We start from the raw sequence: 26,667 nt of genomic DNA on the forward strand, positions 1-26,667 counted from the left end.
TCCTGACCTAATGTGTGTGTGTGTGTGTGTGTGTGTGTGTGTGTGTGTGTGTGTGTGTGTGTGTGTGTATATATATATATATATTTATTTGTATTTTATTTTTTTTGCCTTTGCCTTAGAATTATCCTAAGCCTTTACATTTACTCACATTATGTTCAAATAGCATACAGTGAATCATTCCCAAGACCGTGCATGGCAAAGTTAAGTATTAAAAAATACACCCAGTAATTAGGAACTTGTCTCTAAAACCAAATCACTGTCTGCGTTTGCCTAACTATATTCACTGTTTTTCTGTAAAAAAAATAAAATAAAAAAAATAAAATAAGTGACAACAAAGTTTAATACCAATTTTTTACATTGATGATCAGTCAATTCTGCGTCTTGATTTATGATTTGCTACCAATTATTTTTGTAATACATTTGAATAGTAAATTATATGAAAGTAAAACCAGGATTAACCATGATACAGTTGTTTCCTGTCAGCGCTGAATGAACATTTCCGCTAATGCTGTTGCTTAAGTATTTGACTTTTGAAAAACTGGAGGGGTTTTCTGTTGAAAATGTCGTCATCTTTATTTTGTCCTCCGGCACAGTTGTGAAAACCTCATGTCACTCGTTGCTACATCCTGACTCACTGTGATTGTTTGTCAGCGTTGCCTAGCAACAACCCTGGTCAGATAGCGGACTGTTTTCCTAAACTGTTTCGAACAAAGGGGGAGACTGAGGCAAAGAAGAATAGTCTGTCGAGCACATTCTCTCCAAATTGATTACATTGTTTTTAAATTCAATTTTCCCATTATGTCCTATTCTGTTTATCACTCTCAGTCTATTGGAATAATTAAAAAGTATAGCATGATAGATCAAATTCAGCAAAAAGTAGTTAAGTCATTTTGAGTTTAGCTTAGACCAGTGGTTCTTAACCTGGGTTCGGTCGAACCTTAGGGGTTCGGTGGAGGTCAAGACACACCCGACTCATCGTGTAAATAAAAACTTCTCCCTATCGGCGTATTACGGATACGGCAACAATAGAAGTCACAATGATTTGCAGGTGTGTAATTTGTTGTGAGTTTATGCACTGTGTTGGTTTTGTTCTTTGAATAAGGTGATGTTCATGCACGGTTCATTTTGTGCACCAGTAAAAAAAACATGGTAACACTTTAGTACGGGGAACATATTCACCATTAAGTAGTTGCTTATTAACATGCAAATTAGTAACATATTGGCTCTTAACTAGTCATTATTAATGCCTTATTCGGCATGGCCTTATTATAACCCTAACCCTCAAACCCTAACCCTAACCAAATAACTCTAAATTAAGTCTTTGTTACTTAGAATATGTTCCCCATACTAAAGACCTACCAAAAACGTATAACTTTGTCTTGAATTTGAAAAAAAAACATTTTATTTTTCTCTATAGAAGGGTCGGTGAATGCTCATATGAAACTGGTGGGGTTCGGTACCTCCAACAAGGTTAAGAACCACTGACTTAGACCAGTGTTTTTCAACCTTTTTTGAGCCAAGGCACATTTTTTGCGTTGAAAAAATGCGGAGGCACACCACCAGCAGAAATCATTAAAAAATGAAACTCAGTTGACAGTAAAAAGTCATTGTCGCAATTGTTGGATATGACTTTAAACCATAACCAAGCATGCATCACTATAGCTCTTGTCTCAAAGTAGGTGTACTGTCACCACCTGTCACATCACACCCTAACTTATTTGGAGTTTTTTGCTGTTTTCCTGCGTGTAGTGTTTTAGTTCTTGTCTTGCGCTCCTATTTTGGTGGCTTTTTCTCTTATTTTGGTTTTCCTTTGAGCGATATTTCCCGCATCTACTTTGTTTTAGCAATCAAGAATATGTCGGTTGTTTTTATCCTTCTTAGTGGGGACATTGTTGATTGTCATGTCATGTACATTGTGGACGCCGTCTTTGCTCCACAGTAAGTCTTTGCTGTCGTCCAGCATTCTGTTTTTGTTTACTTTGTAGCCAGTTCAGTTTTACTTTTGTTCTGCGTAGCCTTCCCTAAGCTTCAAAGCCTTTTCTTAGGGGCACTCACCTTTTGTTTATTTTTAGTTTAAGCATTAGGCACCTTTTTACCTGCACGCTCCCTCCCGCTGTTTCCGACATCTACAACGCAATTAGCTACCGGCTGCCACCTACTGATATGGAAGAGTATTACACGGTTACTCTGCCGAGCTCTAAACAGCACCGACCACTCAACAACAACACATCATTTGCAGACTGTAATTACTGGTTTGCAAAAAATATTTTTAACCCATATAGGTGAAATTAGATAATCTCCCACGGCACACCAGACTGTATCTCACAGCACACTAGTGTGCTGTGGCACAGTGGTTGAAAAACATTGCTGTAGAGGACGTTGGTTCTCCGGAATATACAGAATAGGACTAATGGTGACGGGTGAAGTCACCTCCACCCTTAGCTTTCTGGAACTGTGACATCCAAACAATGAAATAATATCCCTGCTGTAAAGTGTTTTATTACAACATAATCGATAGATTACTCAATTTTGAAAATGAATAATCGCCGCAGCCCTACTCTCTATATTTTGAAAATTTAATAAAGGACACGGGCTTCACGGTGGCAGAGGGGTTAGTGCATCTGCCTCACAATACGAAGGTCCTGAGTAGTCTTGGGTTCAATCCCGGGCTCGGGATCTTTCTGTGTGGAGTTTGCATGTCCTCCCCGTGACTGCGTGGGTTCCCTCCGGGTACTCCGGCTTCCTCCCACCTCCAAAGACATGCACCTGGGGATAAGTTGATTGGCAACACTAAATTGGCCCTAGTGTGTGGATGTGAGTGTGAATGTTGTCTGTCTATCTGTGTTGGCCCTGCGATGAGGTGGCGACTTGTCCAGGGTGTACCCCGCCTTCCGCCCGATTGTAGCTGAGATAGGCTCCAGCGCCCCCCGCGACCCCGAAGGGAATAAGCGGTAGAAAATGGATGGATGGATGGGATAATAAAGGACACAGTAAACTTGTTTTGAATGAAGCAGGAAAAAAAAACCTAAACTACCACCAGAGGTCGCTGATTTGCTGCTAGAAAGGAAATGACTGCCGTGATGACGTCACGACACGTCTCCTTTTGGACGTCATTTTTGAGCGACACCCGGAGCAGGTTCGGTTGGAGGAGAGTCTGTCATGGCGTCCGCAGCAGGAGAAGCACCCAGCGGACACGACGCCGAACTGGACGAATTACTGGACAGTACGGTTATAATTTACACGTTTTAAATCAACCTCCGTCACAAGAAGTCCGTGTGGTCGCTTGTCGTCTGTAGAAAGCAACCAATAGTTGGCTGTCAGGCTGGTTTGTACTCCGTTGGCTCGGCTCCTGTCAAAGTAACTTTCCATTTAAAAGCATTCGACTTCAATCCATCCATTTCCTACCGCTTGTCCCTTTTGGGGGTGCGGGAGCCTATCTCGGCTGCATTCGGGTGGAAGGCGGGGTTATTATTACTTATTATTTAGCAGTTGTTGTCACACAGGAACACCATATGAGAGTTTTGCCATTAAAATAATGTGAAGATAGTCAGACGTGTAGAAAGTTGTGATCCAAAAGTGTAATGTTGGGCGATTTTGCCTCAAATTGTGTTACTATTTGCAGCCTCCATCGATAACGATATGTATCCCAGTGTATACATTAGGTCAATGTTTTCAACCCTGAAAAAATCCCGAGGCACACCACAAGCAGAAAACAAACAATCAATCAATCAATGATTGATTTGAGTGATAAAAAAAATCCCGAGGCACACCACCGGCAGAAAACCAACAATGAAACTCAGCAGCCGATATTGACAGTAAAGAGTCGTTCTCGCAATTGTTGGATATGAATTCAAACCATAACCAAGCATGCATCAATATAGCTCTTGTCTCAAAGTAGGTGTACTGTCACCACCTGTCACATCACACCGTGACTTAATTTGAGTTTTTTGCTGTTTTCCTGTGTGTAGTGTTTTAGTTCTTGTCATGTACGGATGTACTTTGTGGACGCCGTCTGCTGCTCCACACGCTGTAAGTCTTTGGTGTCGTCCAGCATTCTGTTTTTGTTTACTTTGCAGCCAGTTCAGTTTTAGTTTTGTTGTGCGTAGCCATCCCTAAGCTTCAATGCCATTTCTTAGCGGCACTCGCCTTTTGTTTATTTTTGGTTTAAGCATTAGATACTTTTTTTACCTGCACGCTGCCTCCCTCAGATTGTGATCACGACAAACCGTGTGCCCGACATCTACAAAGCAATTAGCTACCTGCTGCCACCTACTAAAATGCCGAGCTCTAGACAGTACAGACACTCAACGGCACATTATTTGCGGATTATAATTATTGGTTTGCATAAAATATTTTTAAACCAATTAGGTGAAATTAAATTATGTCCCACGGCACACCAAACAGTATCTCACGGTACACTAATGGATAGCGGGGAGTGTATATTGTAGCGTCCCGGAAGAGTTAGTGCTGCAAGGGGTTCTGGGTATTTGTTCTGTTGTGTTTATGTTGTGTTACGGTGCGGATGTTCTCCCGAAATGTGTTTGTCATTCTTGTTTGGTGTGGGTTCACAGTGTGGCGCATATTTGTAACAGTGTTAAAGTCGTTCATACGGCCACCCTCAGTGTGACCTGTATGGCTATTGACCAAGTATGCGTAGCATTCACTTGTGTGTGTGTAAAAGCCGCATATATTATGTGACTGGGCCGGCACGCTGTTTGTATGGAGGAAAAGCGGACGTGACGACAGGTTGTAGAGGACACTACAGGCAGTGCCTTTAAGTCACGCCCCCAATATTGATGTCCGGGTGGAAATCGGGAGAATGGTTGCCCCGGGAGATTTTCGGGAGGGGCACTGAAATTCGGGAGTCTCCCGGGAAAATCGGGAGGGTTGGCAAGTATGCGTCTGCTCAATACGCTGTAAGTCTTTGCTGTTGTCCAGCATTCTGTTTTTGTTAACTTTGCAGCCAGTTCAGTTTTAGTTTCGTTGTGCATAGCCTTCAATGCCTTTTCTTAGCGGCACTCACCTTTTGTTTATTTTTGGATAAGCATTAGATACCTTTTTACCTGCACTCTGCCTACCGCAGATTGCGATCACGACAAACCGTGTTCCCGACATCTACAAAGCAATTGGCTACCTGCTGCCACCTACTGATATGCCGAGCTCTAGACAGTACATTATTTGCGGATTATAATTACTGGTTTCATAAAATATTTTTAAACCAATTAGGTGAAATTAAATAATGTCCCACGGCACACCAAACAATATCTCACGGTACACTAGTGTGCCGCGGCACTGTGGTTGAAAAACACTGCATTAGGTATGTACTTGGTATGTAAATACAATATAACTTTTAGAGAACGGTTTCTAAAGGCTCTTGAAGATTTTAAATAGTTGAAAACATTTAGTACTGATATATTTTCAAGATCATTGGATGATTACATTTTCGATCACAGTTATAATTAGTCCAAAACACAGGATGGCGGTGGTAAAATATAAATAAAATGTTTAAATGATTTCCTACTTTTTGCATGCACTGCCCTCAAAGCCCCCCTGTGTCTAGGGACTTATTCCTGAGTTTGTAGACATGAACAAAAACCAAAAAATATTTTATGAAAATCTAATCTTTTTAATTTTCCTGAGGGAACTCTCCTGAAGGAATCAATAAAGCACTATCTATCTATCTATCTATCTAATCACCGTAGTATCAACCATATACTGATACCATAATCTGTATTACTGTCCATATTTGTATCGATCCACCCACATCTGTTAACATTCAGGAGCTCCATCGTAGGGGTTAGCGTAGCTTATTGTAATAATAATAATAATAATAATGGATTAGATTTTATATCGCGCTTTTCTATTATTACATACTCAAAGCGCTCACAGAGAAGTGAGAACCCATCATTCATGTGGTGGTAAGCTACATTTGTAGCCACAGCTGCCCAGGGGTAGACTGACGGAAACGAGGCTACCAGTTTTCGCCTACGGCCCCTTCGACCACCATTCATCATTCATTCATCATTCATTCACAAGTGTGAGCGGCATCGGGGGCAAGGGTGAAGTGTCCTGCACAAGGACACAACGGCAGCGATTTGGATGTCAAGAGGCGAGGAGCGAACCTGCAACCCTCAGGTTTCTGGCACAGCCGCTCTACCAACTACACCATACCGCCCCTTATTATTGTATTCTCCTATGGTGTGTAATGTAGCATGTTTCGCTATTCCTCGGCCTTCAGTGATAATGGTACTTGTATGGAACCGTTTATTTTCCAGGATGGCTCACTTAGAAGTGGCTTTGTAGACTCATCTTAGCTGCTAGTGAGGACACTACATTACGTTGAAGACGCGGCTGTTTGCTTGTCGCTGTCATATTTGCAGGACACAGCTAGATTGTGTCATCAACATGCATTATCACAATATAACGATAGTATTAAAAGTAGAGATGTCCGATAATGGCTTTTTTTGCCGATATCCGATATTGTCCAACTCTTAATTACCGATACCGAAAAATACAGTCGTGGAATTAACACATTATTATGCCTAATTTTGTTGTGATGCCCTGCTGGATGCATTAAACAATGTAACAAGGTTTTCCAAAATAAATCATCTCAAGTTATGGTAAAAAATGCCAACATGGCACTGCCATATTTATTGAAGTCACAAGTGCATTATTTTTTTTAACATGCCTCAAAACAGCATCTTGGAATTTGGGACATGCTCTCCCTGAGAGAGCATGAGGAGGTTGAGGTGGGCGGGGTTTCGGGTTAGGAGGTAGCGGGGGGTGTATATTGTAGCGTCCCGGAAGAGTTAGTACTGAAAGGGGTTCTGGGTATTTGTTCTGTTGTGTTTACGTTGTGTTACGGTGTGGATGTTCTCCCGAAATGTGTTTGTCATTCTTGTTTGGTGTGGGTTCACAGTGTGGCACATATTTGTAATAGTGTTAAAGTTGTTTATACGGCCACCCTCAGTGTGACCTGTATGGCTGTTGACCAAGTATGCGTTGCATTCACTCGTGTGTGTGAAAAGCCGTAGATATTATGTGATTGGGCCGGCACGCAAAGGCAGTGCCTTTAAGGTTTATTGGCACTCTGTACTGCGATGAGGTGGCGACTTGTCCAGGGTGTACCCCCGCCTTCCGCCTGAATGCAGCTGAGATAGGCTCCAGCGACCCCGAAAGGGACAAGCGGTAGAAAATGGATGGATGGCGCTCTGTACTTCTCCCTACGTCCGTGTACCACTCCGTACAGCGGCGTTTTAAAAAGTCATACATTTTACTTTTTGAAACCGATACCGATAATTTCCGATGTTACATTTTAAAGTATTTATCGGCCGATAATATCGGCAGCCCGATATTATCGGACATCTCTAATTAAAAGCTTTGTTGTCAGCCCAATTCATATTATCCTTATCCTTGATGTCACGCAACTCCAGTGGCCCATTGTCCAACATTAGTTTGTTGTTGTTTGTGTGTCCAGTCTTCTTTGGCACTGCTTAATGGATCACAAGGAGTTGAGCTAACGGTGGTAAAATGTTGTTTTTGCAACTGTCAGGTGCACTGGATGACTTTGACAAAACATCTGCACCTCTGCCTCCTGAATCGAAAGCTCCTTCCTCCTCTTCCAGCCATGGAGCAGAGAAGGTTGGTGTCTGCTGACCAGAGTCATTTGGGCTAAAACATCTTTGACTCGAAAGCCTTTTCGAGTCAAAACCTGGTGTCAAAACCTTTTTGATGCTGAAAAATGTGACAGGAATATAAATTCATGCATTTTTTTCTGTCTTCTCGCCCAGCCGCCGCCGCTGCTTGAGGACTGCAAGCTCTTCGAGACGCTCTTCAAGGGCGACATGGCTGCCCAAGCCCAGCAGGAATGGGAGAAAGCCATGACTGAGCTGGCCCAGGAGGAGCCTGACCTGCTCCAGCACTTTCAAAAACTCTCAGAAGCGGCCGGCAAAGTTGGTGGGTTTAGTTTACTGGCTTTTTTAAAAATTGTGTTGCTTTGCTGGGTTTGTAATGGTGTGTTTATTCTACGCAGGCACCGACACCGCCTCCCAACAAGAGTTCACCTCATGCCTCAAGGAAACTCTCCACGGCCTCGCCAAGAACGCAGACAACCTGCAGGTGGAAACCACCGGTCGGGGATTTCACCCAACAAAAGTCACTCGCATGCTTATTTGTCTGCAGAATTCGGGACTCGCCGGAGACGATCTTGTCAAAGCTCTTGGAGGCCTGGGCTTGGACGAGAATGCTGAAGCCGGCGGAAGCGGCGACGACGGCAACATTCTTCCAATCATGCAGTCCATCATGCAGAATCTTCTATCCAAGGACGTGCTTTACCCGTCCTTAAAGGAGATTACTGCTAAGGTTGGTATCCGTTTCGATTGGAGGGTTCCTGAATCGATTCCAGCTTCCGGCATTCTAGACTATTTGTACACTGCAGGCTAGAGAATGTCCGATAGTGGCTTTTTTGCCGATATTGTCCAACTCTTAATTACCGATACCAACCGATAGCGATATATACAGTCGTGGAATTAACACATTATTATGCCTAATTTTGTTGTGATGCCACGCTGGATGCATTAAACAATGTAACAAGGTTTTCCAAAATAAATCGACTCAAGTTACGGAAAAAAATGCCAACATGGCACTGTCATATTTATTATTGAAGTCACAAAGTGCATTATTTTTTTTAACATGCCTCAAAACAGCAGCTTGGAATTTGGGACATGCTCTCCCTGAGAGAGCATGAGGAGATTGAGGTGGGCGGGGTTGGGGGGGGGGGGGGGGGGGGTTGCATATTGTAGCGTCCCGGAAGAGTTAGTGCTGCAAGGGGTTCTCTGTACCGTATTTTTCTGACTTTAAGTCGCAGTTTTTTTCATAGTTTGGCCGGGGGTGTGACTTATACTCAGGAGCGACTTATGTGTGAAATTATTAACACATTACCGTAAAATATCAAATAATATTATTTAGCTCATTCACGTAAGAGACTAGACGTATAAGATTTCATAGGATTTAGCGATTAGGAGTGACAGATTGTTTGGTAAACGTATAGCATGTTCTATATGTTATAGTTATTTGAATGACTCTTACCATAATATGTTACCTTAACATACCAGGCACGTTCTCAGTTGGTTATTTATGCCTCATATAACGTGCACTTATTCAGCCTGTTGTTCGCTATTCTTTATTTATTTTAAATTGACTTTCAAATGTCTATTCTTGGTGTTGGGTTTTATCAAATAAATTTCCCCAAAAAATGCGACTTATACTCCAGTGCGACTTATATGTTTTTTTCCTTCTTTATTATGCATTTTCGGCCGGTGCGACTTATACTCCGAAAAATACGGTATTTGTTCTGTTGTGTTTATGTTGTGTTACGGTGCGGATGTTCTCCCGAAATGTGTTTGTCATTCTTGTTTGATGTGGGTTCACAGTGTGGCGCATATTTGTAACAGTGTTAAAGTTGTTTATATGGCCACCCTCAGTGTGACCTGTATGGCTGTTGACCAAGTATGCTTGCATTCACTTGTGTGTGTGTGAAAAGCTGTAGATATTATGTGATTGGGCCGGCACGCAAAGGCAGTGCCTTTAAGGTTTATTGGCGCTCTGTACTTCTCCCTACGTCCGTGTACACAGCGGCGTTTTAAAAAGTCATACATTTTACTTTTGAAACCGATACCGATAATTTCCAATATTACATTTTAAAGCATTTATCGGCCGATAATATCGGCAGTCCGATATTATCGGACATCTCTACTGCAGGCCAAAGTGGCCCAAATCAGATTTTTTCTAAATCTGTTTTTTTCCCAGCTTGATATTTACACTGCAAGTAAAATGTGTTGTTTATCAGACTCCAGTATAAGCATGCATAGGCCCAAATGTGGCCGCAACGTCACTTGCATGCGCATTTCGATAAAGTGTAAACAAAGTAATTTGACCAGAAGTTGATCTGTCGAAAAGAACTACCGTACCTCTTGTAGATAAACAGTTGATTTGTCACTGGCGCTACAAGTACCGGTAAGTGATTATTTTATTATATTTTTTATTTGATATCTAAAACGGCGTTACGAAACTCTAAAGGCCTTAGTGGCCACATGCGTGGACAGCACCTTTTAGCTCTTATTTCCAAAATTGTGTACACTACTGAATTGGGGTCTTATGGCCCTTATGTGGACACTTATACTGCCATCTGGTGGTGTCAGAAGAGTATAACATACAATGGAATTTGGAAAAAATAAATTTAAAAAATAAGAATTAGCATGTCACTAAACATGAAGTACACATGTGTTACTTATGGACTAAGTACATCATATAAAAAGATGATTCTTAGTTTTGTATTCTATTTAGGGTCCAATAAGCCCAAATAGCAAAGAGAAATAAAAAAAAAAGCATGTAAACAAACAACTTGGGCCTTAAGAGGTTGAGGTATATTTTTCTGATGCAGCAGTAAATTGATACAGTGGGTCTGGATTTAGGGATATCCGATAATGGCTTTTTGCCGATATCCGATATTCCGATATTGTCCAACTCTTTAATTACCGATACCGATATATACAGTCGCCGAATTAACACATTATTATGCCTAGTTTGGACAACCGGGTATGGTGAAGATAAGGTACTTTAAAAAAATAAGATAAATAAATTAAAAACATTTTCTTGAATAAAAAAGAAAGTAAAACAATATAAAAACAGTTACATTGAAACTAGTAATTAATGAAAATGAGTCACATTAACTGTTAAAGGTTAGTACTATTAGTGGACCAGCAGCACGCACAATCATGTGTGCTTACGGACTGTATCCCTTGCAGACTGTATTGATATATATTGATATATAATGTAGGAACCAGAATATTAATGACAGAAAGAAACAACCCTTTTGTGTGAATGAGTGTAAATGGGGGAGGAAGGTTTTTTGGGTTGGCGCACTAATTGTAAGTGTATCTTGTGTTTTTTATGTTGATTTAATCAAATAAAAAAAACGATACCGATAATTTCCGATATTACATTTTAACGCATTTATCGGCCGATAATATCGGCAGGCCGATATCGGACATCTCTATCTGGATTTGATTTTTCCTCATCCCTCACTTAAAGTGTGAGTGAAAAAAGTGTCAAGAATCCACTACTGCCCTGATAAGTCCAAAAGAGATGATGGAGTATTATCTGCTCACAGACTGCAATGAGGTGGCGACTTGTCCAGCAGGGTGTACACCGCCTTCCGCCCGAATGCCCCCCCCCCCAAAAGGGACAAGCGGTAGAAAATGGATGGATCTGCTCACAGATGCTACCTGGTGGTTGTTTGAGCACACTGCAGCTAGTCCTCATTAGTCCCACTCCTTAATGCTTCAGTCACGCGCAGAATTCTCACAAGAATGATGCAAAAAATAACCCAGACCCACTGATCAGCGTGTAGTGGGTTTGTGCCGTGGCTGTTGTGTAGAATAAGTACAAGATGATGGAAAACAAGTAGGTAGATGATAGAAAACAACTGCACCAGTAGCAAGAAGAGAATTGCAAAAAGGAAAATGATCGTGCTGCGCACACGAAAGATGACGTAAAAGTCACAATCAGGCCACATTCAGGTCGCATGTCCGTTTAGACTAGTCACATTTGAAAAGATCAGATTCCTATCGGATTTGGACTACCCAAATGTGATGCGAAAAGGGCAGATTTGGAGCATTTAGAATAAAAAAACATATCCGACCTGCGTCACAAAAAAAGGGATTTGGTGTGCTGTGTAAACGGGGCCTTAGTCATTGATTGATTGATTGAGAAGTTATTTGACATCTTAAAGAATTGAATCCATGTAATGCTTTAAAAAGGCAAATGGATAGCACAAAAAGCCAAAAGGCTTGTTTCCATTGTGGTCCATTAAATATTCATCACATTTGATACATTCAATAATAAAAGATATATAACCTGTAACATGTATACAAAAAAATACGTAAAAAAATAGATAAATTATGTGCATATACACAGTATGCATGTCAGGTGATTTGAAAAATATATACAATATATACAAAAAATGGGGGAGGGGGGGGGGTATATACACTATGCACATGACACTATGTACATGACTGCTCATGTTGACTCCAAGAGTGTGCAAAACAGAATGAGAAAATACATATACACTATAACCACATATAAACCTGTTTGATGCTTCAGAAAGTTGCTGGGGATCAATTTTGGTTCAGATCAGGTAGAGGTTGAGCTGAGCCATGATTTTATGGCAGTTTTAAAATTTAGTAGGGAAGTTCGAATTTTAAGGTCTGTTGGTAGTGCATTCCACTGTGTGGTGGCAAAATAGTAGAATGCATTTTTTCCCATGAGAGTCTTGAATTTGGGAGGGACGAGGTCTGAGGAACTCCCTCTAGTGTAATACCCGTGAGCATCACTTACTCTGGTGAAATAGTTCGACAGGTACTTGGGGACAGTTTCTCCGAGTATTTTGAATACCAGGCACATTGCGGTTTGGTGTACTCTTTCCTCAACTCTAAGCCATCCCAATTTGGTAAAGTGGGCTTGAATTAGGTGAGTCCTGTATGAGAGGTTGAGCAGGAGTCTCACCAGCTTGTTTTGGGAAGTTTGGAGTTTTGTTTTTAGTGTTTTGGGGATACTGGTGAACCATGAGGTGCAGCCGTAGTCAAAATGATACTGTATGAGGGCACCGGCAAGGGTCTTAAGTGTATCCCTGTTGATGAACGCAGAAATCCTGCCCAAAAATCTAGTTTTATTATTGATCTTGGTGATTGCTTTTAATGCCATTTTTTTCACCCAAGAGAGTGTTGTCCAATATACAACCTAGGTCACTGTGTCCTTGGGCAAAACCTTGCTCCCAGTGCTGGTCACAGTGGTGTTTGAGGCGATGCTCTTCTGGCGACCCATCAGTCTGTCAACCTCAGGGGTCAGCAACCCGCGGCTCTAGAGCCGCATGCGGCTCTTTAGCACTGCCCAAGTGGCTTCCTGGACCTCTTTCAGAGATGTATGAAAATGGAAAAAGATGAAGAAAATAATATATTTTTTGTTATAATATATTTTCTGTTGGAGAACAAACATGACACAAACCTTCCTAATTGTTAGAAATCCCACTGTTTATGCTTCACTGATGAGAGTATTTGGCAAGCACCCTTTTGTCCCACTAATTTCAGCGATCCTTGAATTCATCGTAGTTTGTTTGCATGTACAACTTTCTCCGACGCTGCCACAGAAAGACGTGTTTTATGCCACTCCTCCTTTGTGTCATTTTGTCCACCAAACGTTTTATGCTGTGCGTGAATGCACAAAGTTGAGCTTTGTTGATGTTATTGACTTGTTGGAGTGCTAATCAGGCATATTTGGTCACTGCATGACTGCAAGCTAATCGATGCTAACATGCTATGTAGGCTAGCTGTATGTACATATTGCATCATTATGCATCAATTGTAGGTATATTTGAGCTCATTTGATTTCCTTTACTTATGTCCTCTGTGTATTTAATTTATATTTGTCATACATTATCTGTATGTAATATTGGCTGCATTTCTCATTTCTCTCGTTGTTTGTGTGCCATGTTGTTCCAGACCACAGCAAACGTTACCCAGCTTGCAAAGATTGTAATAAATCCATTAGAGGAAGACAGCCTGCCGTTTCCTTTAACTTGGACACACACATCTATACCTTTGGTCATTATACGCCAGTAATTTCCAGGATTTTCTCATCCTGTGAGAAGCCTCCATTTTACTAATGATTTCCAATGTTGCAAAAATGCATAAAATAAAAATGAAAATACAACATTAATGTCAATGAAGATTTGCGTCAGCCTTTGATAGTAGGCTAATATAGCTAATATAGACACTTACATCATGTGTTGCCTTCATTATAACACTTATATAAGGCTTTTGTTTTTTGTCAGCTCCAGACAGATGTATTTTTGGTCCAATATGGCTCTTTCACCATTTTGGGTTGCCGACCCCTGGTCTACCTGGACGGGTTGTACTTAAAAACAAAATGTGGCAAATAACGTTTCTAAATAAATAAGATTAAACAAATAATAATAATAAACTTTGCTCTTGTCAGTATCCAGAGTGGTTGGAGGCCAACAAGGCCAGTCTAACCCCAGAGGACTTTCAGCGCTATGAGCAGCAGGCCAAGGTCATGGGGGAAATCTGCCTGCAATTTGAGAAGGAGGAAGACAAGGAAGGTGCATTTGAAAGCATCATGGACCTCATGCAGAAGGTGAGAGTGCGCCATCTACGTTTGGCTCACCTTTGAGTTGGTAAACCGCCATCACTTGACAATGAAACATAGTGTTCAGTTCAATTCAGTTTCAGTTGATTTCGAACATGCATACGATACAATGTAATGCATCACATATTTCCAGTTTTTTTATTGCATTAGTGTCTGCACTAATACCACATTGCTTTACACACAGCTACAAGACCTTGGCCAACCACCCAAAGAACTAGCAGGAGACGCGGTAAGTTTCTACACATGGAACGTTCTAGTAATCCATTCATCTAATGTTGGTGTTTCCCCAACCTAATTGAGCCCATGCACATATTTTACCTGAGAAAAACCCCATGGCACACCGTAACATTCTGTAGTATGAATGTCAACAGGTTTATTACATGCAGTACCTGCTGTACGGTGGCCAACAGGTGCAAACGTTCAAAACACTTGAAATATATGGAAAACACTACTCATTCAATCAGTAGCTCTATAATGATGTTTTAAAAAGTTTAATAAATACAGAACATTTACTTTTTCAGTCCGCCAACTCTTTTGGGGGATTCCAGTTTTGTATATCCCTCGCACACCTGGCTCCGCTTTTAGAGCTTGCTTCACCGTAGCATGACACCTTTGGACAGCCAAATGGGACAAAAGTAAATCAATACGTCTTTAAATATTTATTTAAATGTGTCATCAATTAAATAAATCATTAAAATCATACATCTTTCAAATTCATGTTTAATTAAAATGTAAAATAATTCATGAATGAAATACAAAATTATTAAAAGTGATTTTACAATAAATTAATTACTAGCACCTTTATGTATTTATTTCAAATTGTAATTCATTAATGACACATTAAGTAATTATTCAAAGTAGAGATGTACAATAATGTCCAACTCTTAATTACCGATTCCGATATCAACCGATACCGATATATACAGTCGTGGAATTAACACATTATTATGCCTAATTTTGTTGTGATGCCCCGCTGGATGCATTAAACAATGTAACTTTACCATGAATTGATTAACGTGGACCCCGACTTAAACAAGTTGAAAAACGTATTCGGTTGTTACCAACGTCCCGGAAGAGTTAGTACTGCAAGGGGTTCTGGGTATTTGTTCTGTTGTGTTTATGTTGTGTTACGGTGCGGATGTTCTCCCGAAATGTGTTTGTCATTCTTGTTCGGTGTGGGTTCACAGTGTGGCACATATTTGTAACAGTGTTAAAGTTGTTTATACGGCCACCCTCAGTGTGACCTGTATGGCTGGTGATCAAGTATGCCTTTGCATTCACTTGTGTGTGTGTGTAAAAGCCGCATATATTATGTGGGGCTTTTTGTATGGGGGAAAAGCGGACGTGACGACAGGTTGTTAAGGCACGCCCCCAATAATGTTGTCCGGGTGGAAATCGGGGAGAATGGTTGCTCCGGGAGATTTTCAGGAGGGGCATTGAAATTCGGGAGTCTCCCGGGAAAATCAGGAGGTTGAGACCGATACCGATAATTTCCGATATTACATTTTAAAGCATTTATCGGACATCTCTAATTCAAAGATTTATTTATGTATTTAATTTTGTTCCATTTGGCCGTCCATAGCCCTGTACGTTTGTGTCATATGTTTTGGTAGTTTGCATGATGATCTGCTGCGGGAGGTCATATTATATTGTAGTAACCAACTGTACGATCCATACCTCGGTTTTTGGGCCACAGTTTTTGGTTCGGTTTCGGTACGTGTAAAGAAAATGTTTTTCCTCTTAAAGTTCTGTCTTTATTTTGCTTGTCAGCAAAAACTGCTTTCTGTAGTAAACCAAGTATCAGTGGTGTACTAGATACTATAATCTCGGGGTGTAACAATTCGTTTTAACAAGGATTCGATTCGATTAAGAGTATGTGGTTGCCAGTGTTATTTTCTTAAAACGATACGAGCCAAAACGAGTCTGTGAGTTGAAATTGATTCAGTAACTTTTTAGCAAACAAAATTCAACCAGTTTGACTGTGAAATAAATATTGGATACTGGACACTTCAGATGAAGTTTCCTATATTCCTGTTCTCATATAGGGAATTATGCATAAATGAATTATGGATACAAACAAGCAAGCAAACTACAATTAATGGCCAATGCAGTCACATCTTATTTAAATAAAGTGCAATTCACACTTTAGGTTGAATTAACAAGAGGAAACATTTTCTGCTCACATTTTCAACAATCAAGAAATATTCAATACAAGTACAGTAACCAACATTTTTAACAGTAGATTTACCTGCTGAAATGTTTTCCCATATCTGTATTCTGTTCTCCGCACTGGCATCGCTGAGAAAGGGCAGCATTCTATATATGCTCTGTCACCCCGTTGATGATGTTGGCCCCTCGCTTCCTAATTTTTATATCCTCCCTGATCGTCTCTTCTTTTTCTTTGTTTCTTATGAAATTACTTCTCATTGGGTGCCAGTTGTTGTGTAATCGCTTCATGTTGTTGTGTTCCAGAAGTCACCGTAACTTGCTCCGCTGTCACTTGCGTCGTCTGTCGCGTCCTTTCTGGCTTAAAGTTGTGTTGCGGCTTTATATTATTGTGTTGTTTGTCTTTGTTGTGGCTTTTGCAATCATGCTGTACTGTAACTGTTTGTTTTTTTGTGTTGTAATTTATATTGTCTCGTGGCGTTTGCGACAAAGCATCTACAAACAACTAACATGATTTGAAATGTACAAATAGTTAAAAATGATCATGTATTTGAGTCACACATTAATAAGACATATAGTGAGACATGAGTCAAGCTATTTAGGTGTAAAAAAGACAAGAAAAATATGTAAGGTGTTTACTTTTAAATAGAGATGTCCGATAATATCGGACTGCCGATATTATCGGCCGATAAATGCTTTAAAATTTAATATCGGAAATTATCGGTATCGGTTTCAAAAAGTAAAATGTATGACTTTTTAAAACGCGACTGTGTACACGGACGTAGGGAGAAGTACAGAGCGCCAATAAACCTTAAAGGCACTGCCTTTGCGTGCCGGCCCAATCACACAATATCTGCGGCATTTCACACACGCAAAGTGAATGCAACCATACTTGGTCAACAGCCATACAGGTCACACTGAGGGTGGCCGTGTAAACATCTTTAACACTGTTACAAATATGCGCCACACTGTGAACCCACACCAAACAAGAATGACAAACACATTTCGGTAGAACATCCGCACCGTAACACAACATAAACACAACAGATCAAATACCCAGAGCCCCTTGCAGCACTAACTCTTCCGGGATGCTACAATATAACCCTCCCCCCACCGCTACCCCCTCCTCATGCTCTCTCAGGGGGGGCATGTCCCAAATTCCAAGCTGCTGTTTTGAGGCATGTTAGAAAAAATAATGCACTTTGTGACTTCAATAATAAATATGGCAGTGCCATGTTGGCATTTTTTTCCATAACTTGAGTTGATTTTTTTTGGAAAACCTTGTTACATTGTTTAATGCATCCAGCATGGCATCACAACAAAATTAGGCATAATAATGTGTTAATTCCACGACTGTATATATCGGAATCGGTAATTAAGAGTTGGACAATATCGGAATATCGGCAAAAAACCCATTATCGGACATCTCTAACCAACATTGATAATGTATGTTGCTGTATGTATACTTTTGACCCAGCAGATTTGGTCACATTTTCAGTAGACCCATAATAAATTCATAAAAGAACCAAACTTCATGAATATTTTTTGTGACCAACGAGTATGTGCTCCAATCACTCTATCACAAAAAAATAAGAGTTGTAGAAATGTTTGGAAACTCAAGACAGCCATGACATTATGTTCTTTACAAGTGTATGTAAACTTTTGACCACGACTGTATAAGACTTAAATAAGGGTTAATTTAACACTCCCCCTCACCTCCCAGGGGGTGATCAAGGGTGTTGGGTCAAATGCAGAGAATAATTTCGCCACACCTAGTGTGTGTGCGTGACAATCATGGGTACTTTAACTTTAACTTAATTTAGGCCAAAGATATGTACAATATGCTTTAAAAAATGTGATGTGCTGAAGCCCCCGATATTTGAAGCGTGATGTGGCGAGGGACCTTTTAAGCAAAATATGATCCAAATGCAGCTGATGTTCTATTCAGGCATCACGATACGAAGGTCCTGGGTTCGACCCCCGAGCTCGGGATCTTTCTGTGTGGAGTTTGCATGTTCTCCCCGTGACAGCGTGGGTTCCCTCCGGGTACTCCGGCTTCCTCCCACCTCCAAAGACATGCACCTGGGGATAGGTTGATTGGCAACACTAAATGGTCCCTAGTGTGTGAATGTGAGTGTGAATGTTGTCTGTCTATCTGTGTTGGCCCTGTGATGAGGTGGCGACTTGTCCAGGGTGTACACCGCCTTCCGCCCGAATGCAGCTGAGATAGGCTCCAGCACCCCCGCGACCCCAAAAAGGGACAAGCGGTAGGAAATGGATGGATGGATGATCCAAAATTCAAATCAAATTGTGTGGAGATTAGACTTTTTCAATCATCAAACCATTGCGGGGCTCCATTATACATCATATTTTTCATTCAAGTATGACATCATTCCCCTTCCCTCGCAGCCTCCTGGCTTAAACTTCGACATGGAGTCCCTCAACCTTCCAGGAGGCCTTGGCGGCGGCGCGGCTGAGCAGTGCTCCGTCATGTGACAAGGCAGCGGCTCAATTTGAGCACGGACAGCGACGCCACCAATTGTGTGTGGTGATGGCGGGGGTGATGATGAAGAAAAGAACATCTGGTGGGAGCGTGGCAGTGATGCAGTCCACGTTTACACTCGCATCCGAAATGAAAGGAAGCTGCTAGAATCCAACACGCACACGCTCTCTGGTCTGTTTAAATCCACTTATGAGAGATGTTTTAACATATATGCCTTTTTTAATTGCATCCCCTCCAACTGAGTGTACTAAGCACTGGCCCTCTCTAGCGCTCTTTTAAAATACTGCAAAGTCAGGTCGACCCGTTGTGTTTGTGAAAAGTATCAAATAACTGTCAGGTCATTGTTGTGCTCGTAGTGTAATCGTCCTTGAACACTTGTCTGTGTACAGGACTTAGTTATCCAATTACTTTGTTCATGTAACACAATTGTTGGTCATTCTTTCATTGGTTACAGAAAAAAACGAATTAGAATTGATTATTACCTCACTGTAATGTTCCCCTCATTTGGAGAGTTGGAGATGATTCCTGAATGCCTTTTAGTTTTCATCTAGTGTAGGTTTACTGTGCGAAAGTGTTTTCCCCGAGCCGCCATGTGTTTTTATCGTGAATAATGACGTTCGCTTTCAGCAGGTGGTCCATGAGGTTTTCATCCCCATCGTACTAGACCATACTACGCTTACCTCTCCTCTCTGTGCGTGTGAGTTCGCCACTTATAAAAGTTACATCAGTAAAGGCCTCAACAACTTTGGGGATTGAACTAGTCAGTTGCCAGTTAAAGGCTGTTGACCTGTATGACTAAAGAGACTGATCCTGAATGCACAGAGTAACTAAACTATGAGGCAGTATGCGCTTCCATTACAATCCATTCAACTCTAAGGGTCAAACCCCAGGGCTTTGTTTCGCAAAAAAAACTGTTAAGGTTGTTTTGTTGTTTTTTGCCTAATTTTGTAAATATACTAAATAAATTAATGATGATAAAGATTGACTCAGTTTGTGGATTTCAGTAGTTGTAATAAATATTTTTGATTATGGTTTTATAGAAGTACAGTTGACTTTTAGGTTAAAACCATATTGATTGAAACTTTTATTAGTAGATTGCACAGTACAGTACATATTCCGTACAATTGACCACTAAATGGTAACACCCGAATATGTTTTTCAACTTGTTTAAGTCGGTTTCCACGTTAATCAATTCATGGGGCGTAGCACCAAATTTTAGGCCCCTATCCTACCCTAAACTCAACTTCGCCGCCCCATACACACACACACACACTTGTTTTTTTGATTGATTGAAACTTTTATTAGTAGTTTGCACAGTACAGTACATATTCCGTACAATTGACCACTAAATGGTAACACCCGAATATGTTTTTCAACTTGTTTAAGTCGGTTTCCACGTTAATCAATTCATGGTAAGTTGATGGTATGTTTACATGCACTAAAAAACGAATTATTCCATTGATTTGTTTGAAACCAGCTGTTAATATGAATTTCAATAATCAATTAACCTGTCATTATTCACATAAATATGTATATAAATACAGGTGAAACTAAAAAAAATGGAATGTGCAAAGATCCATTCAGGTCAGCAATTCATCTTCAAATGTGAAACTAATATGTTATAGAAACTTGCAAAGTGAGATATATCAAGCCTTTATTTGTAATAATTGTGACGATTACCATAAATGGTTTATACTTGTATAGCGCTTTTCTACCTTCAAGGGACTCAAAGCGCTTTGACACTATTTCCACTTTCACACACTGATGGCGGGAGCTGCCATGCAAGGCGCTAACCAGCAGCCATCAGGAGCAAGGGGTGAAGTGTCTTGCCCAAGGACACAACGGACGTGACTAGGATGGTAGAAGGTGGGGATTGAACCCCAGTAACCAGCAACCCTCCGATTTCTGGCACGGCCACTCTACCAACTTCGCCACGCCGTCCCATGGCTTGCAGTTTTTGAAAACCCCAAAGATTTTCAATTCGAGGTTTTCATAAGATGTAAGCCATGATCATCAAAATTATATCAAAAGAAGGCTTGAAATCTCTTTAGTATGTTCTGATCCTATGTCATATACAAAACCTAAAACCAGTGAAGTTGGCACATTGTGTAAATCCTGAAACCAGTGAAGTTACCACGTTGTGTAAATCCTACTAAATCGTAAATAAAAGCAGAATACAATGATTTGCAAATCCTTTTCAACATATATTCAATTGAATAGACTGCAAAGACGAGATACTTAACGCTCGAACTGGTAAACTTTGTTATTTTTGGCAAATATTAGCTCATTTGGAATTTGAGGCCTGCAACATGTTTTATTTTTTATTTATTTTATTTTTTTTATTAAATCAACATAAAAAACACAAGATACACTTACAACCAGTGCACAAACCCCAAAAAAATACAGTCCTTGAAGCTCACATGATTGTGGTTCACTAACATTTTCACTAATTACTATTTTTTTATCTTTTTTATTTCAAGAAAAAGTATTTTTTTTTATTTATCTTTTTTTTTTTTTTAAAGGACCTTATGGTCTAAGGGCCTGCAACATGTTTCAAAAAAGCTGGCACAAGTGGCAAAAAGACTGAGAAAGTAGAGGAATGCTCATCAAACACTTATTTGGAACATCCCACAGGTGAACAGACAAATTGGGAACAGGTGGGTGCCATGATTGGGTATAAAAGTAGATTCCATGAAATGCTCAGTCATTCACAAACAAGGATGGGGCGAGGGTCACCACTTTGTCAACAAATGCGTGAGCGAATTGTCGAACAGTTTAAGAACAACATTTCTCAATGAGCTATTGCAAGGAATTTAGGGATTTCACCATCGTACATGACATGACAGTCAACAACAAAATAGGAGCGCAAGACAAGAACTAAAAACACTACACACTGGAAAACACCAAAAATGTAAAATAAGTCACGGCGTGATGTGACAGGTGGTGACAGTACACCTACTTTGAGACGAGCATGTGTTGCATGGTTGGTTATAGTTTGAATTCATATCCAACAATTGCGAGAACGACTTTTTACTGTCAATATCGGCTGCTGGGTTTCATTTTTTTCTGTTTTCTAATGGTGGTGTGCCTCAGGATTTTTTCAATGAAAAAAATGTGCCTTGGCTCAGAAAAGGTTGAAAAACACTAATGTAGATAACATGTCGTGTTGTAAGACTGTGGTTTCTATAGACATGTTATAAGTACATGCAGCATCGACCGCTACTGAATACTGTCGCTGACGAGACGCGGGGCCGCCATCTTGGAGTGGTGATCCGCTCCACTCAGTGCAATTCATTTGGCAAGAGCAATGAACTGTCAGCGCATTTAATTCATCTTACCTCACTGAATACCACTGATTTTCACGTGTTTTTTTTTGTCATACGTGTAGCTATGATAAAGGACACATGTTTTGGCGTGTTTTATTAGTCATAGTTTGCTTAACAGTAATAGAATATTCTTATATGCTATAAGTGACGAGACATCCGAAATCAAAACTGGGAATTAATAAAAACTCTTTTAAACCGTTCAATGATTTAGTTGATCAATATAATGTACCCAGAAATCATTTTTTACATTTTATCTCTTTAAAACACCCTGTAAATAAATGCATATCCTCTGAAAGTATGTCCTTAAATAGCCATGAACTGGAAGATGCACTTTTTAATCAAGATACATTTAAGAAATTAATTAAACTATTTTATGAAATAATAAATGAACACCACACTAGAAATGGATGATGGACTTAAACATTTTAGATGAAAGAGACATATCATGGAATGATATTTGGAAAAATGCCAATAAGCCCTTTAGAAGCATTAAAGATAAGCTGACTCAATTTAAGATATTGAGTAGATTGTATTTTACATCTTCTCAGCTGTTTAAAATTGTCGTAGTATAGATAGCAAGTTATGTATGAAGTGTCGGGCAGCTGAGGGAACTCTTGTTCATTTATTGTGGAAATGTCAGAGAATAAAAGAGCTATGGTTGAAAACAACAAAAGAAGCAATCACATTCCTTAATATAAACATTCCAATGACACTGCAAACTTGTATTCTTGGGGATCTACATCAATTTAGTTATGTGTCATCAAAGAGTAAAAATGCTTTTCTTTCAATATGCATAATAACAAAAAGGGTAATATTTTAAAAATGGATAGCTGTTGATAGTCCAACTCACACTGACTGGTACACACAAGCTATGGAAATGATATCAGTAGAACAAACTGCATTTAGTTTAGATAATAATGAGTCATATATTGGAATATGGGATCCATTATTTAAATGTGTTTCAACTAATAAATGAACCAAAATATGACTTATTATATCTTTGTGGAAAATGTTGGACGCGGTGTGTTGTCGGGCTTATGGGATGTGATGCAAGTGTAAGCCACTGTGACACACTTGTTCATTTTTTATTTTTTTAGTATTTTTTATTAATGTTTTTAATGAGGTTTTTTTTAATCACTGCTATTTTGAAATTGTTACTATATTGATGCTGTTGTCGATAATGTTCATTTTTGTTTCACTACATTTGGATTTGTGTGTCCTCAATTGCTCTCAATTGCTCTGTTTGTTGTTGTTCTTAATGTTACTGGGACGGGTTTGGTTTTGGAACTGGATTGCATTGTTGTGGTGTTGTTGTGTATTGTTTTGTTGATTGATTAATACATTCATATAAAAAAATATATATATAAAATTAAATTAAAAAAAAAAAAAAGAACTGGGGAATATAATCCCAGAGAAGGGGGGAAAACGGTCAGCTATTTTTAAGTTGAAGAAACAATATGATTAGGTTATATATACATGCGTATATCCTACATAAACAATGTATGAATACATTAGATATCTATATATCTTAGGGACCTAGACTGTATCTCTGTTGCTGCAGCAGCAGAGAGTTTATTCTGTCTTGACACTTTGTATTGATATTTTGTATTACATTCTTCCCTTAAATGATCATGTTTACAGTAGAGATGCCCGATAATATTGGCTTGCCGATATTATCGGCCGATAAATGCTTTAAAATGTAATATCGGAAATTATCGGTATCGTTTTTTTTTATTATCGGTATCGTTTTCTTTTGTTGTTTTTTTATTTTTTTTATTAAATCAACATAAAAAACACAAGATACACTTACAATTAGTGCACCAACCCAAAAAACCTCCCTCCCCCATTCACACTCATTCACACAAAAGGGTTGTTTATTTCTGTTATTAATATTCTGGTTCCTACATTATATATCAATATATATCAATACAGTCTGCAAGGGATACAGTCCGTAAGCACACATGATTGTGCGTGCTGCTGGTCCACTAATAGTACTAACCTTTAACAGTTAATTTTACTAATTTTCATTAATTATTAGTTTCTATGTAACTGTTTTTATATTGCTCTACTTTCTTTTTTATTCAAGAAAATGTTTTTAATTTATTTATCTTATTTCATTTCATTAATTTTGGAAAAAAAGGACCTTATCTTCACCATACCTGGTTGTCCAAATTAGGCATAATGCGTTAATTCCACAACTGTATATATCGGTATCGGTTGATATCGGTATCGGTAATTAAGAGTTGGACAATATCGGATATCGGCAAAAAAGCCATCATCGTCCGGACATCCCTAGTTTACAGTGATTATATGTATTTTTTATGTATATGTCGCTTTAGATAAAAGCGTCTGCCAAATAATTAAACATAAACATATATGTTGTTTACCCAACAATGTTACTATTTGAATGTTGTTACTTGAAGACTAATTCCTGGTTACAATTATACTGTTAAGAAAGTATTGTCTTATACTTTGCCTAAAATGATAATGCATCATAATCAGTGGCGGCTGGTGAATTTTGTTTTAGGTGTCACAATCATTTATTTCAACTTTATGTTATTCAAGTATGACATTTTTAAATGTAATTAATTTAATTGACAAGCAATTCTATTATGTTCATACTCTTGTTTGCTAGCGGCTACGATTTCAGTACTATTGAAGATCTTTGCTCCTTCTCAACTCCGTGGTAATATTATTTTCACAAAATACAACCAATAGTAGGTTAATATTAAATCTTACTTGTGAAAAGTAATCCCCCGATTCCTATTTTCAACAGTCCGCCCATTTGAGCAGGAAAACGCTGAACACCATCTTTGTTTTCGACCTGTCAACTGTCAGTTTAGGCTTCTCGCCGGCTCCTCATCACCACTTCAAGATGGCGGCCGAATTTCTCGCGTCTACTTATAAGATGTCTATGGGAGTTTCCGCTCAGAGAATGTCTATTTAGTGAATTTCTATGCGCAGCCGCAGTGGCGTCTTTCACTGTCCAGAACTTTATTGCTCCAACCCGGAAGACAGAGCGTGCTACGTGTCAGAGGAGAAGTCATCTTAAACGGGTGCTAGTCGCCTAGCATAAACCTATCCCGGATATATTAGATTTATATTACACGTTCTGGTGGATTGGTATTTTAAGGATACATAGCGTTAACATTTACCGACAATGTTAACGAAATTCGAAACTAAATCGGCCCGTGTTAAAGGTAAGCTGCGGCTAGCTAATAGGCTAACGTTAGCGAGCTATAAGCGTAAATAATTTCTGTATTTTCATGGTGTCATCGTCATTCTAGAACTGCACATTGTCGTATAATGTTTAGTATTTTCTCTAACTGTGTTGTAAGCGAAGTCTAGACAATATAATGTACGCAAATGTTTATGTTGTGACTAGCGGATGCTCTATTTAAATGTATATCTGATTGATAACCAGAGGTGGGTAGAGTAGCCAGAAATTGTACTCAAGTAAGAGTACTGTTACTTTACAGATTTATTACTCAAGTAAAAGTAAGGAGTAGTCACAATATTTACTTAAGTAAAAGTAAAAAGTATGTTGTGAAAAAACTACTCAAGTACTGAGTAACAGGTGAGTAACCTGTTCGTTTAATGATGACGGCAACAAATAATGCACAAAAACATAAACATAGCAATGAGCAAATTCAGAGCCAGGAATATCTCTTAAGCAACTAAAACTTAGACTTCCTTTTTATTGTCATTCAAATTTGAACTTTACAGTACAGATCAGAACGAAATTTCGTTGCATTAGCTCATGGTAGTGCAGGATAAAAAAACAAATACGGTGCAGATATAAATAAATAAATAGGTTACTGTACAGATAAATATATTGCACTTTTTCATATGCATCCGCGTTTATGGATGTATGTTATATTGTCTTTTTTTATTCCAGCGAGTTAATCCATTTTGAGGGGAGTTAAGGCATACTTGCCAACCTTGAGACCTCCAATTTCGGGAGGTGTGGGGGGGCGTGGTTAAGAGGGGAGGAGTATATTGACAGCTAGAATTTACCAAGTCAAGTATTTCAATATATATATATATATATATATATATATATATATATATATATATATATATATATATATATATATATATATATATATACATATACATATATACAGGTAAAAGCCAGTAAATTAGAATATTTTGAAAAACTTGATTTATTTCAGTAATTGCATTCAAAAGGTGTAACTTGTACATTATATTTATTCATTGCACACAGACTGATGCATTCAAATGTTTATTTCATTTAATTTTGATGATTTGAAGTGGCAACAAATGAAAATCCAAAATTCCGTGTGTCACAAAATTAGAATATTACTTAAGGCTAATACAAAAAAGGGATTTTTAGAAATGTTGGCCAACTGAAAAGTATGAAAATGAAAAACTGAGCATGTACAATACTTGGTTGGAGCTCCTTTTGCCTCAATTACTGCGTTAATG

General features: G+C 39.2%; 2 protein-coding genes across 2 annotated transcripts in view; both read left to right on the top strand.

Moving 5' to 3' along the window:
* Window positions 1-3,079: 3,079 nt before the first annotated feature.
* On the top strand, window positions 3,080-19,871 carry pex19 (peroxisomal biogenesis factor 19). The gene is made up of 8 exons (XM_061979000.1): window positions 3,080-3,223; window positions 7,553-7,641; window positions 7,791-7,956; window positions 8,033-8,118; window positions 8,182-8,361; window positions 14,053-14,211; window positions 14,408-14,452; window positions 18,799-19,871. The coding sequence occupies exons 1-8, from the start codon at window positions 3,160-3,162 to the stop codon at window positions 18,883-18,885; spliced, it is 876 nt and encodes a 291-aa protein (XP_061834984.1). The 5' UTR covers window positions 3,080-3,159; the 3' UTR covers window positions 18,886-19,871.
* A 5,327-nt stretch (window positions 19,872-25,198) lies between these two features.
* The window catches only part of copa (COPI coat complex subunit alpha), a 28,093-nt gene continuing 26,624 nt past the window's right edge, over window positions 25,199-26,667 (top strand). Inside the window, exon 1 of the mRNA XM_061978992.2 lies at window positions 25,199-25,418. Coding sequence (XP_061834976.1) covers window positions 25,379-25,418 — 40 coding nt within the window. The 5' untranslated portion in view covers window positions 25,199-25,378. The remainder of the gene's footprint in view (window positions 25,419-26,667) is intronic.

Source organism: Nerophis lumbriciformis, linkage group LG19 (assembly GCF_033978685.3).
Source record: "Nerophis lumbriciformis linkage group LG19, RoL_Nlum_v2.1, whole genome shotgun sequence".
Taxonomy (NCBI): domain Eukaryota; kingdom Metazoa; phylum Chordata; class Actinopteri; order Syngnathiformes; family Syngnathidae; genus Nerophis; species Nerophis lumbriciformis.